The sequence below is a fragment of the Mirounga leonina genome, unplaced genomic scaffold (genome assembly GCF_011800145.1).
Source record: "Mirounga leonina isolate KUSES-001 unplaced genomic scaffold, KU_Mleo_1.0 Mir_82, whole genome shotgun sequence".
NCBI classification, from domain to species: domain Eukaryota; kingdom Metazoa; phylum Chordata; class Mammalia; order Carnivora; family Phocidae; genus Mirounga; species Mirounga leonina.
In genome coordinates, this window is record NW_023270825.1 from 1,969,658 (window position 1) to 1,992,611 (window position 22,954).

At 44.5% G+C, this 22,954-nt stretch overlaps 1 protein-coding gene across 20 annotated transcripts in view; it reads right to left on the reverse strand.

Moving 5' to 3' along the window:
- Positions 1-22,954, reverse strand: part of KLC1 (kinesin light chain 1) — a 58,631-nt gene that overhangs the window by 29,993 nt on the left and 5,684 nt on the right. For 18 of the 20 annotated variants that reach the window (XM_034993110.1, XM_034993113.1, XM_034993120.1 and 15 more), the window contains 4 exons: positions 7,426-7,687; positions 4,801-5,031; positions 808-886; positions 88-313 (listed from right to left, as the gene is read on the reverse strand). In XM_034993110.1, coding sequence (XP_034849001.1) covers positions 88-313; positions 808-886; positions 4,801-5,031; positions 7,426-7,686 — 797 coding nt within the window. In that variant the 5' untranslated portion in view covers position 7,687. Of the gene's footprint in view, positions 1-87; positions 314-807; positions 887-4,800; positions 5,032-7,425; positions 7,688-8,278; positions 8,564-22,954 lie in introns of those variants that run through there. The other 2 variants (XM_034993112.1, XM_034993111.1) reach the window with 2 other exon arrangements.

A 22,954-nucleotide genomic window follows, 5' to 3' on the forward strand; every position in this document is an offset into this window, starting at 1 on the left:
CCAGGGGACATCAGGGGACATCCTGGGGGCAAGTTCCTCAGAAGGAGAGTCGGCAGGCGAAACCAGGGGCAGAGGGAAAGTACTAGCCTGTACACCAGAGCCAGGATGTTCAGCATGGTGGCCACGTCTGGGTGGTCGTGGCCGGAAGTCTTCTCCAGGTCCTCCAGGGCCTGCTTGCAGAGCGGCACGGCCACCTCGTAGCGGCCCTGCGAGGCGTACTGGATGACCAGGTTGTGGAGGGTGCGCAGCCGCGCCGGGATCTCGTAGCCGCCCTGCTGCGCGGCCGCCGCCGCACTGCTGTGTTGCTGCTGGACTGCAAGACAGGGTTTCAGGTCGCACGAGCGCCACGGGCAGGGGCCGGACGACAGCGCCCCTTAGGCCCTTCCCCTCCAGCTCTGGCCCCGGGGGCACGAGGCCCCCACGCTGCAGAAGCCCACCCAGCGCCCCCCAGGCAGGCTGGGTGACGTCAGCACCGTGTCGGGGGTGGTGTGACGCCCCCAACATGCAGTGAGACGCCTCTCAGCACCAACGAACTCTGCCGGCCTCACCCTGTGAGACCCACAGGCCGCACGGAGCTGCTTGTTCATGCCCCGAGATCTCGTACGGGCCGGGCTTGCTGCCATGGCCCAACAAGAAACACCTGAACTTCTCTTGGGAAACATCAGGCAACCCGAGTGTACAAGTGCCTCTGGGAAGCAGGCTACAGGCTCTTAGACACCCACTAATTATGGCACTTCCATCGGGACGGGACAAACCACCTTCTGTTTGCATATGCTGCCACTCAACCGCTCCCCCGCGCCAACTTACTTCCTTGACCGGGATCATCATCGTCATTCGGGAAAAGGTCATCCAGAGGCTCTTTGGTGGAATCGGTGTCTTTGTCCTCCTATAAAACCAACCCAGGATAACTTCAGCCTTACAAGTACTATAAATCCTGTACTGGAAATCTTTAGTATAAACATCATTTTAACAAAAAAATCTTAGAAAAAAATAATCTGTTTTTAAAATCAAATATAAGGAAGGCCTGGGTGGCTCAGTCAGTTAAGCGTCTGCCTTCAGCTCAGGTCATGGTCCCAGGGTCCTGGGGTCGAGTCCCGCATCGGGCTCCCTGCTCGGCGGGGAGCCTGCTTCTCCCTCTGCCTCTACCTCTGCCTGACGCTCCCGCCCCATCTGTCGAATAAATAAAATTTTTTTTTTTAAGATTTTATTTATTATTTGACAGAGAGAGAGTTAGAGCAGGAACACAAGCAGGGGGAGTGGGAGAGGAGAAGCAGGCTTCCCACAGAGCAGGGAGCCCGATGCGGGGCTCAATCCCAGGACCCCAGGACCATGACCCGAGCAGAAGGCAGACGCTTAACGACTGAGCCACCTAGGCGCCCCTAAATAAAATCTTTTAAAATAAAATAAATAAAATAAAATAAAATAAAATAAAACGGGCAGCTGGGTGGCTCAGTCGGGTGAACGTCTGCCTTCGGCTCATGTCATGATCCTGGAGTCCTGGGAATGAATCCCACATTGGGCTCCCTGTTCAGTGTGGGGGGGTTTGCTTCTCCCTCTGCCCCTCCCCCTGCTCATGCTCTCGCTCTCTCTCTCTCACAATAAATAAAGTCTTTAAAAATAAAGTAATCAAATATAGGGTTAACCACAATTTGGCTTATCCATCGATTGAGGAGAGAGTAACAGAAAGCCTGCTAGACTAGAATTCAAACTCAAAATGCAGGCCAAGAGACCATGTGGCATTTCTACACCTTAGATTCTTCACTACGTTCTGAGGAAGTTCAAATAGAGCAGGAAACTCTTACTTGAAATAAATTTTATTTGGAAACCAAATATGTAAAAACAGACTACAATGGCCCATCGCTGAATGCCACAGAACTGGAGGGCTAGAGTTCCCCTTCCCTGCTCACCACCTCCACCAAAGGACACCTAAGAGCAATCTAAAACCTGCCAGTTTTTTTTTTTTTTAAGATTTTACTTATTTATGTGTGTGTTTATTTATTTATTGAAATAGAGAGACAGAATCCCAAGTAAGCTCCACGACCAGTGCAGAGCCTGATGCAGGGCTGGATCCCACAACCCTGAGATCCCCTAAGCCAAAAATCAAGAGTCAGACGCCCAACTGCCTGAGCCACCCAGGCACCCCTGAAACCTTCTGGCTTTAACTCTGTGACTCGAGTCTCCCCACAGATCTCTGATTAGTGCAGGGGTAAAAACCGTGACTACACAATGGAGAGAACAGACAACAGTTTGACCAAGTGAAAAATCAGCATCACCCTGGGGCAGAAAACATCCCTTGCCCGTGGAAGGAGTCATCTGAGAAGCACACAATGTCACCTAGATAATATTCCTGTCTGGGACGCATGATCTAAACACACTCAGAGAGAGACATGTGACAAACCCAGACTGAGGAACAATCGATGAAGTAACTGGCTCCTGCACTCTTCAAAAATACCTATGTCATGAAAGGCAGAGAAAGACTTTTTTCTCTGTTTGAAAAGGACCTGTTTCAGATGAAAGACAGCCATGGAGACGTGACAGCTGAGTGTCACATGTGGTCATGAACCAGATGGTGGCACGGCGAAAGGATGCCATGAAGGGCTCTGCTGAGACCAGGAAGACACGGTGCAGAGCAGATGAGTACCGTACCCGTGTGACACTTCCGGACTGGAGCTGGCCCCACTTCCACAGGAGAATGTCCTCATGCTAGGGGACCATGCCCAGCAGGAGCAGGGGAGTGTGGCATGAGGTATGCCACCTACCGCAATTCCGTTCAGAAAAACCATCACTCATGTACACCCTGAAAGGAGAGGCAGAGCTAGCTCACTGTTAGCTCTCTTCTCCAAGCTAGGTATTTTTTCAAAATAACAAGTTTTAAACGTTTCTGATTCAACGAAACCCTACAAGATCTGGTATTCTAGAGGAATCACTGGCTGTCATCAGTAGCTTCATTTATTCTTATTCCCACAGCAGCCCATAATAGTATGTCTTCTAAATCAAAAGCAAGGGAGAAATACAGTAAGCCTAATAAGACAGGGTGCTATGGACTAATGTGTCCCCCAAAGCCACATATGGAAGCCCTAGCCCTCGAGGTGATGGCATTTGGAGGTGGGCTTTTAGGAGGTAATGTGTCAGATTGAGTCACATGGATGGGGCTGTCACGATAGGATTAGTGTCCTTACACGAAAAGGAAAACACTAGATACCTTCCTCTCTCTCTGCATGCACCAGGGAAGGCCGAGTGAGGACACAACCAGGAAAAAGGCCCTCACCAAGAACCCAACATGCCGACACCCTGATCTCAGAACTGTGGGAAATAAGCCAAGCAACTATGGTATTCCGTCGCAATGGCCCGAGCTGATGAAGACATGCACTCTGGCAATGGGAGATGTAACATGAGAGACCAAGTGAAGGACACATGGTCCTTTACTACCTTTTCTCTTTACTACCTTTTCAACTTTTCTGTGAATCTAAAATTACTCCAAAATTTGTTTTTAAAAAATTGTTTTTCAGGGTGCCTGGGTGGCTCAGTCGTTAGGCGTCTGTCTGCCTTCAGCTCGGGTCATGATCCCGGGATCCTGGGATCGAGCCCCGCATTGGGCTCCCTGCTCAGCGGGAAGCCTGCTTCTCCCTCTCCCACTCCCCCCTGCTTGTGTTCCCTCTCTCGCTGTCAATCTCTCTGTCAAATAAATAAATAAAATCTTTGGGGCGCCTGGGTGGCTCAGATGGTTAAGCGTCTGCCTTCGGCTCAGTGCATGATCCCAGGGTCCTGGGATCGAGCCCCGCATCGGGCTCCTTGCTCAGCGGGAAGCCTGCTTCTCCCTCTCCTTCTACTGCTTCCCCCTGCTTGTGCTCTCTCGCTCTATTTAAATAAATAAATATTTTTTAAAAATAAATAAATAAATAAAATCTTTTAAAAAAAATTGTTTTTCAGTTAACTGAATCAGATATAAATGGTGGATGAAAAATAATTAAGACTGAGATGAACATCCTAAGAGAGCCAACAGAAAAAGGAGAAAACCAAGATCCTTGGGGAATATTCCAAAAACAAGGTAAGTTGGCAAGAGATACCAAGGAGGAGGCATGAGTGAGAGAGGAGAACCAGGTGGCAAACTGGCAGCAGGGGAAAGAGAGTTTCAAGAGAAAGGTCAAGACCCACAGCACCATTGGCTACAGGGTTAGTCCCAAGTCTGGATTATAGACAACTGGATGAGATTCACACTGACCTGAGGGACCAGTTCCAGAAGCATGATGAACTTGGAAGCCAGACTCAATGGGTTCTCAAGCTGGGACAAACCTCATCAAGTGCCTCTCTGCATCGTGCCTTACATTCACAAGGTATCTGTACATTGTCTGACCACTGTTCTAAAACACAACTATGAGGGGCGCCTGGGTGGCTCAGATGGTTAAGTGTCTGCTTTCGGCTCAGGTCATGATCCCAGGGTCCTGTGATCAAGCCCTGCATTGGGCTCCCCACTCCGCGGAAAGCCTGCTTCTCCCTCTCCCACTCCACCTGCTTGTGTTCCCTCTCTCGCTGTCTCTCTCTCTGTCAAATAAATAAATAAAATCTTTAAAAAATTAAAAAAATATATATATCCCTTAAAAAAATTAAAATAAAACACATCTATGAAAAGCGTACGGCAAGGAGACCTCTATGACTTGCCCAGTCCCAAGACCCACAGCCTCTGGTCTTGCTCAGTGCAATCACTAGAGGGGAGAGGAAAACATGGACAGCTTGACTAAAACAACCTACCAACTATAACATGGTTAACTGTCCATGCTGCATTCCTACTGAGCCACTTACGGATGGAGAGATGTCATCATCGTATTTTTTTAACTGATTCATGAATTCCAGATGCTTCTTTTCCTCCTCCAGTTGAGCCACAGACTGCTCACTCTTCTGTAATTTCTGTTGCGTATTGGCGAGTTCGTCCCGCAGCCACTGGTTCTCCTGGCAGAGCCGACGAACCTGTGCACGCAGTTTCTGCTTCTCGGACTCAACAGCGTTCAGGTGATTGGACAAAGCCATCATGACCTGGAAAGACAGAAACGCTGACAGCACTGCACCGTCCATCCCACGCATCTCAGCTCGCGCCGACGCAGGCATTCTGGGCTTGCAGCTCTAGCTTATACTTGCAGGTACGTGCTCCCACACACACATGCACAAATGCCAACGACTTCCCTCTTCACCCTCAGTCTCAGGCTACGTAGGGTAAAGAGTATCACACGCTCAGAACATCTACAGAAACTAGATGTTGTTCTTCTGTTTGACAGCATCTCGGATGGACTAGTAATGGACACACGGCTACTCTTCTGACAAAATGGTATGTTTTTACTTTCTATCCAGGTGGGCTGCAACGTAATTTCTCAGAGACCCTTTTCCATGTGTGAGAGAGTGTGCACAAGCACGCGATGTGCACCGAGGGCAGGTCACTCCGGGAGGGGCTGGTGATGGTTAGAGAAGGACTGGCAGACAAACCTTTGATGTTCCAAGGTAAGGGAAGAAATCTTTAGCTAGCCAGCTAGTCAGAATGCACTGATGCATTCATAAGCTTAGGTCCACATCACAAACTCTGGTGACTGTCCCAGGGCTCTGCCTGGGCTGCACCAGACCTGTGTGAGGCATTAGCAAGCTCCTAGGAGTGTACGAGTAGAAAGAGCTGGGCAGAGCTGGCTCTGGTCTGTTCTCTCTTTAGACCACGCAACTGCCCTGCCCTCTACTATCCTCCTATGTTTCAAACCTAAACTCCAGAAAGTGAGGCTCTTTCCTCCTTCTTTTCTTAACCCTAGTATCTACCCAACTGAAAACGAAGTCCATATTCATATCACTTTTCAATAACAGAATGTGCCATACAATACATTCACAATAACCAAAGTTAAAGTTCTACAATTAGGTATTCCACACAGTCGGGATGAAGAGCTCTAAAATCAGGGTATGGACAGTCACTGTGGAGGACAGTGTCCCCTACGTGGAAGCGGGAACTAATGACCCAGCAGCCCTACTCTGCTTTCTTCATTCACTTACAAGAGGAAAGTTAAGGGGTGCCTGGGGGTCGCAATCGGTTAAGCGTCCGACTCTTGGTTTCAGCTCAGGTCATGATCTCAGGGTCCTGGGATCGAGCCCCGCAGAGTCTGCTTGAGATTCTCTCTCCCTCTCCCTCTGCCCTCCCATTCATGCATACGCTCTCTCTCAAATAAATACATCTTTAAAAAAAAGAAAGAGAGAAAAGCCAAGAAGAAAGAAGTCAAATTTTGTGTATGTGACTTTACCTGAAGTGTGCTGGCAAACCAAACGTTATCAGGAGGTAGGGCTACCACAAGAGGTTTCTTTTCTTTTCTTTTTCTTTTGATTGACTGATTGATTTTAGGGGGAAGGGGCAGAGGGAAAGGGAGAATCTCAAGCACACTCCCCCCAACGAAGTGGGGCTCGATCTCACTACTCTGACATCACGACCTGAGCTGAAACCAAGAGTTGTACCCTCAACCGACTGTGCCCCCCACCTAGATGTTTCTAATTTTTTCACCTCTATGTCCCACATGATAAAAACAAAGGTTTAGTCAAATATATATAGCAATCTTGTCTTAGGGTATCGCAAAGACTATTAGCTGTTGGCCAATATCCATTCTCCCTTCTTCCTTAGGCTTAAGAAGTGGAACTTGAAGTGGGCAGGGCAACATTCCCCAGTCTCCCTCACAACTAGGAGTGGCCACAGAACCAAGGTCTGGCCAATGAAATGTAAGCTGTGTCGTGCACGAGTTGGAGGAAGTAAAGGGAGGAGGCAACACCCTTCCTGTCCCTTCCCTGTCCTAGAATGGGGTGGGTGGCTGCAGCTGGGGCTCCGTCTTAGTCCACAAAAAAGGCTGTGTGCAGTGTAATGCAGAGGCCTGCGTGTCCCTGATGGTCATGCAGCTACACAATCTGTCTGGGGGAAGCCTACCTCGGTATTTCTTTATACATGTCCATGATGTTTAAGCCACTGTTTTTGTTTTGGACACATGCAGCCAAATCAAATCCAAAATGACAAGGTTACCTCTATTTTGGCTCTGCCTTTTAGAATTTAGACATGCCCAAATCAATCATTATTTATATAATACACAAGCTGATCTCTGTTACTCTAGAAGTACCGTCCCTCTAGTTTCTTTTTTTTTTTAAAGGTTTTATTTATTTATTTGACAGAGAGAGACACAGCGAGAGAGGGAACACAAGCAGAGGGAGAGGGAGGAGCAGACTTCCCACGGAGCAGGGAGCCCGATGCGGGGCTCGATCCCAGGACCCTGGGATCATGACCTGAGCCGAAGGCAGATGCTTAACGACTGAGCCACCCAGGCGCCCCCCGTCCCTCTAGTTTCGTTACACCACATATTCAAACGGAGTCTCCGTTTCTCCAGACTGTCAGCTCCTATTCTTGTCGGAGCAACTTCACTGTACCTGTGCCTCACTCAGGCCAAGCTCCAGCATTTCCAGCGACTTCCGGATCATGTTTGACTTCTCTTCCACCAGATTACTTTCATCATCTTTCTTCAAACACTTCAGTGTCTCAAGTAAACTTTGTAAAATGGAATTGTGCTCATTCTTCAGAGCTTCCAGCCCCTGAATCACTTGCTTTGTCTTAGAAATGATTTCATCCTGTGTCAGCTTCTCCAACTTGTCTTCCTTTATATACACCATCGTGGACATGTTGTCATACATTCTAGAATCGAAAAAGGAAAAAAATTAGGCATCTCATCACAGATGTAATTTATGTTACACCTCTAATAAAATATACTGTGAAGTGGGGCGCCTCGGTGGCTAAGATGGTTAAGCGTCTGCCTTCGGCTCAGGTCATGATCCCAGGGTCCTGGGATCAAGTCCTGCATCGGGCTCCCTGCTAGGCGGGGAGCCTGCTTCTCCCTCTGCCTCTGCCTCTCTCTCTCTGACTTTTATGAATAAATAAATAAAAATAAATAAAAAATATATATATATATACTGTGAAGACTTTTAAATTAACATTTTTATAGGTGAATAATAAATGTGCGTATCCGTGACTTGTTGAAATACTGTACTGTTTCTCTCTTCCCTCTGCAGACCAATTTAATTACTTTTCTGGCTTATGCCTGAATTCTTTTTAATGGAAGAAATGACAGCAGTTGAAATTAATGCCAAAGATTAAAAGCAGCAAAACATTCAAATGGCATTTCTACAGCACAAAACCTCAGTGAACAGAAGTTCTCTGAATGTTTGCAAGCTTTTTCCCCCTTAATGAAATGCGGAAAGGACAGTAAATTCTTGGTAACATATTTACCAGACAAAGCCTTGAGAAGTGGTCACAGTTGGAAGAAGGAAGAAAACCAGCAAAGGAACATGGAAACAATCAGAGTAGCAGGAGAAGGACTAGGTCCGTCTGAAACACGGTAAGAGAGTGACATGAGCAGGATCATCAGCACTATAAAGACGCAAGGAGGACGAGGGCTAGGCATGCCTACAGGATCAGACTAGCTGAGAGGCCACCAAAATTTCAGGAAATCATACATTGTCTGGAACTCGCTTTAAAATACTATAATGAAGAAGAAAAAGGAAAGGGGCACATAGAACAGTGTCAGCAAACTCATGACTGCTGAAACTAAGCAACAGGTCTTTGTATAACCTTTCTAGGTTTGTGTATGTTTTTAAATCCCATAATTAAGTTTAAAAAAAAGGCCACAGTGAGCATTAAGGAAGCCTCAAGAGACTGTCAGTGTGATTTCCTTCAGAGCATTTAGCACTCCCTGAAATCCTGTGTGCTGTCACATGCTATCGTTTATATCCCCCTGAAGGTAAGCTCTATGTAAGAGGCAAGGCCTCGATCTTGTACCCCCCTACATCACATCCCCAGGACCGCGCTCGAGCCCTGGCCGACCACGTGGTGCAGGCCTGGACTGACAGATGCCCATGAAGGGAAGCAGTGTTGAAGCACTGAAGACGTGCTTAGGAGCGCACTTGTGATGAGCACCTGAAGTGTTGAATCAGTATATTGTACACCTGAAATATAACACTGGATGCTAACTATACTGGAATTAAAATTTAAAACTTTATTAAAAAAACATTAAATCCCATCCAATTATAAAGATGGTCAGTGTCACACCTCTGCAAAGAAGGGAAGAGAGGGCAGGTCTGTTTATGTAAAAGAGAAAAGAATGGGAAGGGGCAGAAGGTTTTTTTTCCCCTGCACAGGAAAATTTTTATTTATTTATTTATTTTTGCCCCACTCCACTCCCCTCCAGCAATCCTGTTTGTTTCCCATAATTAAGTCTCTTATAGTTTGTCTCCCTCCCTGATTTCATCTTATTTTTCCCTCCCTTCCCCTATGATCCTGTTGTTTCTTAAATTCCACATACAAGTGAGATCACATGACAATTGTCTTTCTCTGATTGATTTACTTCGCTCAGCATAATACCCGCTAGTTCCATCCACATCGTTGCATACACACACACACACATCTTTATCCATTCATTCATGGACATCTGGGCTCTTTCCATAGTTTGGCTGTTGTGGACATTGTTATGAACATTGGGGTGCAGGTGACCCTTTGGATCACTATGTGTGTATCTTTGGGGTAAATACCAAGTAGTACAATTGCTGGGTTGTAGGGTAGCTCTATTTTCAACTTTTTGAGGAACCTCCATACTGTTTTCCAGAGTGGCTGCACCAGCTGGGGCAGAGGGTTTAAACAGGAGTAGCAAGGGGTGCCTGGGTGGCACAGTCAGTTAAGCACTGACTCTTGGTTTTGGCTTGGGTTGTGATCTCAGGGTCATGAGATCGAGCCCCGCGTCAGGCTCCGCACTTGGTGCTGAGTCTGCTTCAGACTCTCTCTCTCCCCCTCCCCCCTCTCTCTGCTCACACACATACAATCTATAAAAATAAATAAGTAAAATCTTAAAAAAAAAAAAAGGAGTAGCAAAATCGTAACAGGTAGGATTTACACATAGGAAAAAAATCAAAACACAATGGGAAAGACTTAATCACTTGAATGCAGGGGATGCCTCAGTTAAGTAAACACATTTAAAGAAATCCAAATTTGGGGCACCTAGCTGACTCAGTTGGTGGAGCACGTGACTCTTGATCTCAGGGTCCACTGGGTATAAAGATTACAAAAAATAAACAAACTTAAAAAAAAAAAAAAAAAGAGGGGTGCCTGGGTGGCTCAGTCGTTAAGCGTCTGTCTGCCTTCAGCTCAGGTCGTGATCCCAGGGTCCTGGGATTGAGCCCCACATTCGGGCTCCCTGCTCCGTGGGAAGCCTGCTTCTCCCTCTCCCACTCCACCTGCTTGTGTTCCCTCTCTTGCTATCTATCGAATAAATAAAATCTTTAAAAAAAAAATCCAAATTTAATCCCTCAAGGAATATAGAATGAAAATGTTAACAAGTAGTACACTGCATGCTCACATACTCTTGTAGAGGCTTTAACCATGGACAAGAGTAACAAATACAAATGTTATCTGGGCGTGCACAAAAAAAAGGGGGGGAAAGGAGCCATTAAGGCAGATTTTTTTTTTTTTTAACTTACTCTTAACAGAAAATGGGTAAGAATCCAAATGGTCTTGGGAGGCACTCAGCTCTCTTTAGACCTGAGAGGGCAGGTGGTATGGAAAGCATGGGAATCCAGAGCAAGCAAGGGCAGAGCCTGGCTCCCTCACCATAGCACAGGCTGCATCCCCAAACCTCCCTGGGCCTCAGTGGTTAGCAGGCCTCCCCCTCCAGGTGGTTACAAGCACAGGAGGGAGAATGCAAGTGAGTCACTGAGCTCCTAGGTGGACAGACACGAGAGCCACTCAGCAGTCAGCGCCGTCTCCCACCTGGGAGCAGGGCAATCAGGAACACCCCTGAGAAGTGGCTGCTCAACACTTGCAGACATGCCTCCTCTACCACAGGCCTCACTACTTTGCAAGACACTCGATTCCTTATTAGACTGCTCTGATACTTAGAAAGTTATTCCTTTTGCTGAGCTGACTCTCCCTCCTTAAACTTCTACCCACTGAGCCAACTTCTTCCCTCTAAAATAAACACAAAATATATTTACTATGTCATCCACAAGGTAACACTTCAAATATTGTATTATAGACAGAGGGCTCTCCAAATCTTCCATTTCCCAAGCTTATACCTCATGCCACCCCCAGGGACTCTTCAATCATAGCAGTTTCCATGCCGCCCCCCGCCCCCAAGTCACCATTAGATAAATATATGGACACATGCCACTTCTTCAGGGGGAAACCCACAGCAGCATACATACATGTTTACATTGCTCCATATCTCTCTCATTTCTAGGCTAAGCCGTTATAACCAAAGGTAGGTTATATAAAAAATAGCGTTAAGTCGGGACGCCTGGGTGGCTCAGTCGGTTAAGCACCTGCCTTTGGCTCAGGTTATGGTCCCGGGGTCCTGGGATCGAGCCTCACATTGGGTTCCCTGCTCTGCGGGACGCTCCCCCTGCTTGTGAGCACGCTCTGACAAATAAATAAAAATCTTAAAAAATATATAGTGTTAAGGCAACAATCTATTTAGAAAAAAAATCGTGTTGATTCCTACCCTCACCATACACTAAATTCCATCCTGATTAAAAAAATTAAATGTTGAGGGTTGCCTGGGTGGCTCAGTCGGTTAAGCATCTGCCTTCAGCTTGGGTCATGATCCCAGGGTCTGGGATCTAGCCCCACATCGGAGCCTGCTTCTCCCTCTCTCACTCCTCCTGTTTGTGCTCCCTTTCTCTCTCTGTCAAATAAATAAATCTTTAAAAAAAAATTAAATGTTGAAAAAAAAATGAGAAACTAGAAGAAAACTCAGGCAAAGGTCTATATGCATACAGGTGAAGGTAAAGAGAGCTCTCTGAATAAAATGGCAAAAAACTAGGGGCGTCTGGATGGCTGTCGATAAAGCGTCTGCTTTCATGTCAGGTGGTGATCCCAGGGTCCTAGGATCGAGTCCCGCATCAGGCTCCCCACTCAGTGGGGTGTCTGCTTCTCCCTCTGGCCCTGCCCCCCACCGCCCCCACCCTGCTCACGCTTGCGCCCATTTGCTATCTCTCTCAAAATATTTTTTATTTTAAAAAATTCAAATAAAATAAAATGGCAAAAACTAAAAGAAAACATGGATAAGAGTTCACTTAAAATATGAAACTTTTCAAGCTTCCTATTTAAACTCCCAGCTGAAAGGGTTATGATAGTGGTTACACCGATTTCTAAAGGGTAAAAATACTGGGAATCTAGATCCGCCCAAACATCACACTTTGTCAGCCTAGCACTCACACCGTCCCTAAGACTTTCTTCCAACTCTTGGGCTGTGTATGCCTCCCAGTAACCTAGAATCATGAATCAGCCAGAACAATGCCTGGCACTCCACAGGCACGTCCCAAGTATGTGCTCAATAAATGAATGAACCAGCATTGGAGCCAGTGCCTGAATCCAATACCGTTTTATTCCCTCGTCTGTCATGAGGACTCTCTAATCCACTTTTCAACAGACAAAGCCATTATGGCCTCATTATTACACTGCATGTCTCAGATTCAAATCCCCTTTAACATAACCTGTCCTTTACATCAAGACTGAGGTTTTTTTAATTTTTATTTAAGTAATCTCTACACCAACATGGTGCCCCAAAGATTTCTCTTAATCACTGGTATGTTATAGCAATTAAAAAACTCAGTCTTGGGGCTCCTGGCTGGCTCCGTTGGAAGAGCATGCAACTCTTGATCTGGGGATCGTGAGTTTGAGCCCCACGTTGGGTGTAGAGATTGCTTAAATAAACAAACAGAGAAACCTTCAGTGTTACAGTCAACTCCTGCTAGGAATAATGGACACTGACAAATTTAAAATGGACGATTCTGAGAAGTAGGACTGCCATGTCCACTGAGACATGGCAGGGGAACTCTAAGAACTCTCGTGGGCAACACGAGAAGCTTGGAGGACCCAACCCTCAACCACAACCTGTCCTGTAGAACACCAACAGCCAGGCCTTCACCTCCAAAGGGGGAGGTGAGACATGCAACCAGCTCAGAGATAGAAACAGCCACTCACTCAGTTAAATATTTATTAGGCACCAACTCTATGTCAGACACTATTCAAGGCATAGGTGGTGGACTTTACCAAAAAAATACCTTTTAAAGAAAATGAAAATATTTTGGTGACAAAAGAATATCCTACATGCTCCCAGGGGGTCGGGGTCACATAGACAGAATTAAAACAATCAGAATGGCATCAGACTTCTCAAGAGCAATACTGGAATCAAAAGGCAATTAAATGCCTCCAAAATTCTGAAGGAAAATTATTCCCAATTTAGAATTCCATAGCCAGCCAAACTCTCAATCAACTGTGGGAATAGGAGAATAACATTTTCAGACATACAAGGTCTCAAAAACTTCTACCTCTCATGCACCCTTTCTCAGGTACAGGAAGATGCCCTCAACCAAAATGGTAAATCAAAAAAACATGAAAAAAAATAACAAGAAGAAAACATGGACTATGGAGCACAGGGTTCACGTGGGGAAGACAGCTCTGCACCAACCTGGGGACAAGTGCTGAAAGCGCAGATGGATTGGATTAGCACCAACTTAAAAAGGAAATGAAACAAGGTAATTAGCTCCTAAGGAAACAAAAGGTCAAATAGGAAAAGTAAACATAGTTTATTATATAGCTCAGCTCTGGCATTTATACAGTCTAAAGATATAAATGGTAAAGACTGATCTAAACAAAATTAAATTTTATTGGGAGGTTATGGAGATGCAAAAGGTGCATCTGTGCCGTGAAGAGAAGCAAAGAAAGACGTAAGTCTTAAGTACCTAGAATGGGAAGTCAAAGAGTGAAAAAGCATCAGGGGGGCCTGGCTGGTTCAGTCAGTGGAACATGCAACTCTTGATCTCAGGGCAGTAAGTCTGAGTCCCTCGCTGGGTGTAGGGACTAATTAAAAAAATAAAATCTTGGGCACCTGGGTGGCTCAGATGGTTAAGCGTCTGCCTTCGGCTCAGGTCATGATCCCAGCGTCCTGGGATCGAGTCCCGCATTGGGCTCCCTGCTCCTTGGGAGCCCGCTTCTCCCTCTGCCTCTCTCTCTCTGTCTCTCATGAATAAATAAATAAAATCTTTAAAAATATATCTGTATGTTTAAAAAAATAAAAATAAAATCTTAAAAAAAATAATAACCAGGTAATATAATAAGCCTTTATTTAGAAACAATAGAAACAGTGGTAATTATGGAAAAAGTATAATTTTTGTACTTTACTAGAAGTAAAAACAGTTACTTCTAGGGAGAGGGAAAGGGGGAGCAAGGGAGTGGCAAAACCCCACACTTACAAAACTATTTGTGGAAACTGTATGTGTACCATTCTCATCACATCATAGCAAGAGCACATGCGCTCCCCTGACTTCACAACTAATGAAGCCAGTCCTGACCACCTAGCTGAGGCAGTTTGTGCAGGCTTCCCCCCACTACACACACCCACTCCTTCCCATACTCCAGTCTTTAGGAAGCAAGTCACAAGGTGCAGCCCACACTCGGAGAGCCAGGAGAGCTGATCTACTGAAGAGGGAAGGTAAGGTGTCTGGAGTTCTTACGGATGGGACAGTGTCTTTTCTCTGCCTCGTCCCTCATTTATTTACTCATTTGTCAACAATGGACTGTAGAGATTTGGGATTTTTTTTAAAGATTTTATTTATTTGAGAGAGCGAGCGAGCGAGCACCAGTGGGGGAGAGAGGCAGAGGGAAAAGCAGACTCCCTGCTGAACAGACAGCCCAATGCAGGACTCCATCCCAGGACCTGGGATCATGACCTGAGCCGAAGGCAGACACTTAACTGACTGAGCCACCCAGGCACCCCTGGATATTTGTTTTATATATTAAATTATACCTAAAGGTTACTAATCATTAAAAATATTATGTTACTGGAGCACCTGGGTGGCTCAGTCCATCAAAAACAAGGGAAGTCTAAGAAACTGTCACAGCCCAGGAAAAATGATGGCTAAATGTGACATGATATGGTGTCCTGGATGAGGTTCTGGAACAGCACAAGGATATTAGGGGAAAACTAGTAAAGTCCAAATAAAATGGGGACTTTGGTTAAAATTATGTACCAACACTGGTTCCTTAATTGTCACAAATGTGCCATAATAATGTAGGATATTAACATTAGGAGAAATTGGAATGCAGGTATGCAGAGACTTTGTACTGTATTTGCAACTCCTCTTGAAACTTAAAGCTATCCTAAAAAGTTTGTTTTTTAAAAATCTACCTACAGGGACGCCTGGGTGGCTCAGTTGGTTAGGCGTCTGCCTTCAGCTCGGATCATGATCCCAGGGTCCTGGGATCAATTCCCCCATCGGGCTCCCTGCTCAGTGGGGAGCCCCCTTCTCCTTCTCCCACTCCCCCTGCTTGTGTTCCCCCTCTCTGTGCCTCTCTCTGTCAAATAAATAAGATCTTTAAAAAAAAAATAGAAATGCTGAATACACTGAATATTTTGTAAAACAGAAAAATTGGGATGCCTGGGTGGCTCAGTAGATTAATCGTCTGCCTTCAGCTCAGGTCATGATCCCAGGGTCCTGGGTCCTCAATCCCAGGATTGAGCCCCGCATCGGATTCCCTGCTCAGCAGAGAGTCTGCTTCTCCCTCTGCCCCTCCCCTGATCACGTGTTCTCTCTCAAATAAAATCTTTTTTAAGGGGCGCCTGGGTGGCTCAGTTGGTTGAGCGACTGCCTTCGGCTCAGGTCATGATCCTGGAGCCCCAGGATCGAGTCCCGCATCGGGCTCCCTGCTCGGCGGGGAGTCTGCTTCTCTCTCTGACCCTCCCCGTCTCATGCTCTATCTATCTCATTCTCTCTCTCAAATAAATAAATAAAATCTTAAAAAAAACTTTTTTAAAATTTTAAAAAATAAAAAAAAAAATTAAAGAACTGGTTAGATTTTCTAAAGGCACTTTTTTTTTTTTTAAAGATTTTATTTATTTATTTGAGACAGAGAGAACACATGAGAGGGGGGAGGGTCAGAGGGAGAAGCAGGCTCCCCGCCGAGCCCGATGCGGGACTCGATCCTGGGACTCCAGGATCATGACCTGAGCCGAAGGCAGTCGCTTAACCAACTTAGCCACCCAGGCGCCCTCTAAAGGCACTTTTTAAAAGATTATACTAGATCATACATACGTTTTTGTCATATCAGATTATCAATTTTCATGTAATGCTCTCACTTCACATCTTTACCACCTCATCTTTTCATATATATTTATATTCCCTTTATATTCACCACAATGAAACTTATACTGACGACAATGAGATCATACATACACAATCATTCTATCAACAGGCAATACAATTTTCAATAGTCTAACAAATTTTTTTTTTTAAATCTTATTTATTTATTTATTCATGAAAGTCAGAGAGAGAGGCAGAGGCAGAGGGAGAGAAGCAGGCTCCCCGCCTAGCAGGGAACCCAATGCGGGACTCGATCCCAGGACCCTGGGATCATGACCTGAGCCGAAGGCAGATGCTTAACCATCTGAGCCACCCAGGCGCCCCAATAGTCTGACAAATTTTATCAAACCTTCCCTCCTCTCAAAAATTAAAAGGAGGGGCATCTGGGTGGTTCAGTTAGTTGAACACCTAACTCTTGATTTCAGCTCAGGTTGTGATTCCAGGGTCATGAGACTGAGCCCCCCAACTGGGCCGCACTCAGGCAGAGTCTGCTTGTCCCTCTCCCTCTTCCTCTCCCCCTCCCTGGCTCAAGTGTGTGCATGCACGTGCTCTCTTGCTTTCTAATAAATAAAATCCTTAAAAAAAAGAATTAACAAAAAGAAAGCAAAGGCCAAAGAAGGAAAGAGCATCATTTTGGTCACTTTACCTCCCCCAGTTTTAGCATGTGAAATTCTGCCAGCAGGCAGTAAAAAGCTAATGTGGTAAAGAAAGTTTGAAAATATATATATTTAGGGGCGACTGCGTGGCTCAGTCATTAAGCATCTGCCTTCGGCTCAGGTCATGATCCCAGAGTCCTGGGATTGAGCCCCACGTGGGGCTCCCTGCTCAGCTGAGAGCCCGCTTCTCCCTCTCCCTCTGCCTCTCTCCCCTGCTTGTTCTCTCAAATAAATAAAATCTTTATAAAAAGGCCACCTAGTGCATAATTCCATTTATATGAAATGTCCTTAGAGACAAGAAGCAGATTGGCGGTTGCCAAGGGCTAGAGGGAGAAAAGGGTGGTGAGTGACTGCTAATGGGTTCAGGGTTTCTTTTGGGGGTTATAAAAATATTCTAGAATCAGAAGTTTGAGTAACCTGGTGAATTTTTTCATATATGGATATTTCAGTATAATAGATCCAGAATTTTTTTTTTAATTAATGATGCAGACCAAAGAAAACAAAACACAAAACCCAACTTTGGGACCTAACCTATTTTAGCTTTGTCATGAAATCACAGAAAACTTCATTTCTCAATCTTTTTATCCTATGCTCCCCTTTTGATAAACAACAAAAATCTCAAGCCCTCTTCAATTTATTTAGAAATTTCCAAATACAAAATACCTTACCTACTATGACTAAAAAGCAAAGTGACCAATGGTAATATTAGAAGTAAAAATGTACATATGTTTTTGGTTCTGAAGTTTCAGAACAAAAATTATATATATATTTTTTTTACTTGGGGGGGGTGGGCAGAGGCTCCACACCCAGCAAGGAGCCTGATGCAGGGCTCAATCTCATTACCCTGAGATCATGACCTGAGCCAAAATCAGGAGACAGACACTTAACCTACTGAGCCACCCAGGTGCCCCCACAACAAAAATTACACAGTGCAGAGTCAAAGGAGGAATATTACTTGCTTAAAAAGAGGTAAAACTGGGGCACCTGGCTGGCTCAGGTGGAAAAGCATGTGACTCCTGATCTCAGGGTCGTGAGTTCAAGCCCCATGTTGGGTGTAGAGATTACTTAAAAAAAAAAAGTGAAACAAAACAATGATTCTTTCATTTTCTGATGTTTAGTTTTTGTTTGGGTGAAAGCAGGAGAGGCTAAACAGTGTGGCGGAGGAGTGTCACTTCCCCAGCTTATATAACAAAGTTAGGTTCATATTTTAAGCCAAATCCAAAAAGGTCTCCTGGAGGGTCTCAATCATTTTCAAAACATGACATTTTTGGATAAAAACAGAAATGTTATACCCCTTTGTAGGCTTACAATAGTGAGTTATTTTCTAAATATAACACTGTATTATAATAACAAACATATTTTATCCAGCTATACACTGCCTACTCTTTCCCAAATAAGAATCACTAAATTCTACTCAAGGGAGGATGTGCTCCATCAGGTACGTCCTGTTCAGAAACTTCATCTGTGGAACACGAACTGCCAGAGGCAGCAGAGAGATACAATTCCAGAGCTTGCCACAAAGCAGTTCCAGAATGGAAATTCTATCTACTGACTTATCATTTTCTACTTGTACCCTTGTATCTCCTCCAATCTTACCTTCCTCAAACCTAATCTAACCTAATCTAATCCTTTTATCTCCTTTTCTAAACTTAAATCACAAGAATAAACTGAATGAATGAATCGTGTAGGCCTAAAAATCACAAAAATCTATAAAGTGTATGCAACTGATGGATCACTAAATTCTACCCCTGAAACTAATAACACAGTTTATGTTAACTAAATTGAATTTAAATAAAGAATTAAAAAAAAAAAAGGCATACCTCTCAGCAGACGCCAGCACACAATGCCAGATGCCTTCCTTATGTATGTTCCTGGAACTTATAACAAGCCCAAAGAAACATGAAAAGGAAGATTAGAAAATCTTAAGTTGTTTGAGTATGACTGAGAAAAACCCTGATGTGACTTAACCTAAGTTTTTTTTTTTTTTTTTGAAGATTTTATTTATTTATTTATTTGACAGAGAGAAAGACAGCAAGAGAGGGAACACAAGCTGGGGGAGTGGGAGAGGGAGAAGCAGGCTTCCCGCGGAGCATGGAGCCCAATGTGGGGCTCAATCCCAGGACCCCAGGATCATGACCTGAGCTGAAGGCAGACGCTTAACCACTGAGCCACCCCGGTGCCCGTTAACCTAAGTTTAGTTGTGGAGCAATAAATTTATACTTCTGCACACACACATGAAAAAAAGGCGAATGTTTTTACTCCATAATTATAGCATCTATTCTGAATCTGTTTGCATCCTAAAACTATAACCCAATGGATAAAACAAAGCATGCCTTTGCCTCTTGGATGAATCTGTCATGGACACCCTTGCAGAATTCAAGAAATGAAGGCAGTCAGGACTCCCTGGGTCCCTTCCCCATAGCCATGCTCAGGTGGTTGAGTGCGGTTCTGTTCTGAAATCGGTCACCTCTGTGTACACAGATCTAACTCCATGATAACCTAACCACACTACTACATGACATGTGCACACATCCCAGGAAGACTTCACTTTGCTTGTCAATGACCATGCTGCACCTAAGGAAAGAGTTTTACAAGGCCATGTCCCCCACCAGCTGGTCAGGTGCCTGCCCCCATCCCACCCTCCACCGAGGCAGGGCTCCCGGCCACAGCCAGACAGTGTACCAGGTCATTCAATCTGCCACAGGACCAAAGGCCGACAGACCCATCTCTTCAGATGCAAATTTTAAGCATGACAAACTACAGGGAAGGGGGGTACTACATGAAAATACAGGAGAACATGCCTCTTCCTAAATCAAGAATGAGTAAGCCCAAATGATGCAGATGTCTCTATTACAAGTCTTTGGTTGAGCAAACAAAAAGGAAAAACAGCTTCATCGGACTGTGTGACTAAGAGATTACAGAACAGGGTGTTACCGGAGTCTGGGCAAAAAAATATAGAGAGTATTCATTATGTAGTTTAAAAACACTTTTTATTTCAAAATGAGAAACAAATTAACATAGTATCACAACACTAAATTTATGTATTTAAGTGCTAATCAAAGATACATATATGGAATAGTTTTCTTTCCTAACTAAAGAAAGGCAACTAACATATTTTTAAGGGGCATCTGGCTGGCTCAGTTGGGAGCATGAGACTTTTTTTTTTTTTTTTTAAAGATTTTATTTATTTGACAGAGAGACACAACAAGAGAGGGAACACAAGCAGGGGGAGTGGGAAAGGGAGAAGCAGGCCTCCCACGGAGCAGGGAGCCCCATGCAGGGCTCGATCCTAGGACCCTGTGATCATGACCTGAGCCAAAGGCAGATGCTTAACGACTGAGCCACCCAAGCACCCCAAGACTTTTTTTTTTTAAAGATTTATTTTTGTATCTTCAGAGAGAGCACTCACGCGCGCACACACGTGGTGGGGGGTGTAGAATCTCAAGCAGACTCCCCACTGAGGGCAGAGCCTAACACAGGGCTTGACCTCATCACCCTGAGGTCATGACCTAGGCCAAAATCAAGAGTCAGACCCTTAACTGACTGAGCCACCCAGGTGCCCTGAGCACGAGACTCTTGATCTTGGGGTTGTGAGTTCAAGCCCCACACTGGGTGTAGAGATTACTTAAAAATAAAATATTAAAAAAATAAAATCTTGAAAAAATATATATACATATAAAAATATATATATTGGTGGGGGGGCACCTGGGTGGCTCAGTCAGTGAAGTGTTTGCCTTCGGCTCAGGTCATTATCCCAGGGTCCAGATATCTTCAAGGGCTCCCTGCTCAGTGGGGAATCTGCTTCTCCTTCTCCTTCTGCCCCTGCCCCCCAACTTGGGCTCACTCTCTGGTGCATTCTCTCAAATAAATAAATAAAATCTTTTAAAATATACACATATTTTTTAAAAAAATTCTCTCGGGAGAAAGGAAATGGGAAAAGAGACAACTCACACCTTTATATCTTTTTGAATCATGAGTTTTCCCAAAAGAGTATACATCTTTTAATGATTTGATTTCAAAAAAGACAAAATAGAAAGCAGGAACAATTAAAAAAAAAAAATGGAGAGGGGCGCCTGGGTGGCTCAGTCTTTGAGCATCTGCCTTTGGCTCAGGTCATGATCCCAGGGTGCTAGGATCGAGTCCCACATCGGGCTCCTGCTCAGTGGGAAGCCTGCTTCTCCCTCTCCCACTCCCCCTGCTTATATTCCCTCTCTCGCTGTGTCTCTGTCAAATGAATAAAAAAAAATCTAAAAAAAAAAAAATGGATAAAGTGGAATTCATCGAAATTTAAAATTATTGATTATTAAAAGGCACAGCCAAAAAACATATAGTCAAGCCCTAGACTGGGGAAAAAATATTTGCAACATGTGTACTTAGCAAAAAGACTTGTACTCAAATACATAAGGAATTCCTATACTCAATAATAAAAAGACAATCTGACTTTCTAAATGGGTAAAAGATGTAAGAGACACTTCACAAAAGCGGGTATATACAAAAGGCCAATAAGCATGTGAATAAGTGCTCATTATCAGTCATCAGAGAAATGCTCATGAAACCCATTCGACAAGATGCCACTACACATCCACTAGAATGTGAAGATGAAAACAAACAATACCAAATGCCAGAGGGGATATAAAGCAACCGGACCACTCACACATTGCTGGTCCAAGTGTAAAATGTACAAGCACTCTGGGTTTGTTTCTTTAAAAGTTAATGATACACCCGGGCTCTGCTCAACTGAGTGTGGAGCCTGCTTGAGATTCTCTCTCCCTCTGCTCACGTGCTACCTCTCTGAATGAATGAATGAATGAATAAATAAATAAATAAAGTTAATGGCACATCTACCCTATGAGCAATCCCACTCGTAGGTATTTATCCGGAAGAAATGAAAATGAATGTCCACATGGTCTCCTACAAGAATGAGTGCCCCCCCCCCCCCCCCCCCCGCCCCCTCCGAGATGTGCTTCAGGAGGAAAATGGCTTAACTGTGTAAATCCATACAACACAACATTACTCAGGAATAGAAAGGAACCACGGACACAGGCAGCAACACGCATGAATTTCAAAAATGTTATGCGGAGTGAAAGAAGCTGAATGTAAAAAAATACATACTGTATCATCTCAATTTATATGAAATTCTACAATAGGCAGAACTAACCTGTGGTTATAAAAACCAGATCATTGTTGCCGAGGAGTGGTGGGGGGGTGACGGATGATTGGCAAGGGGCATGAGGGAATTTTCTGGGCCATATCTTGACACGCATTCATCAAAACAGAATGAACAAGATATTTAAGATCTTGGCATTTCACTGTATGTAAATTATATCTCAATTTTTTAAAAAAAAAAAAAGCAGAATTTGCTAACATTAATGTACATATTCAGACAAGATCGGGCGCGTTCATAGTGGTATGGTCGCAGACTGTTGTACATATTCAGAAATCATAACTCCCAACATTAACTGAAAGATGGTTAAGAATGGTTTTGTTCAGGGGCGCCTCGGTGGCTCAGTCGGTTAAGCGTCTGCCTTAGACTCAGGTCATGATCCCAGAAGTCCTGGGATGGAGTCCTGCATCGGGCTCCTTACTCAGTGACAAGCCTGCTTCTCCCGCTGCCTGCCGCTAACCCTGCTTGTGCTCTCTCTGACAAATAAGTAAATTAAATTAAATTAAAATGGTTTTGTTCTGAGAACAGAATAAAACTGAGATGTGGTGACAGATGCCTCGTCCCCCTCAAGATTCCTGGGCATTGGTTTACGCACATCTCCCAGTTCATCAAGTTCCTCTTGGCATTGCTATAAAGGGATTTTTGCAGCAGATGTAATTAAGGCCCCAAATCACTTGACCTTAAGATAGGGAGACTATCCTGGTGGGCCTAACCTAATCATATGCCTCTTTATTTTTTAGGCTTTTTTTTTTTTTTTTTTTAACAATTTTATTTTTAAGTAATCTCTGTACCCAACACAGGGCTCAAACTCATGACTCTGAAAACAAAAGTCTCATGCTCTTCTCACTGAGGCAGTGAGGGATCCCTCAAATAAGCCCTTTAAATCTAGGTCTAGAAGCCACAAGAAGAGAAGTCAGAGATTCAAAGTGTGAGAGGAATTCACGGTGTGGGAGCT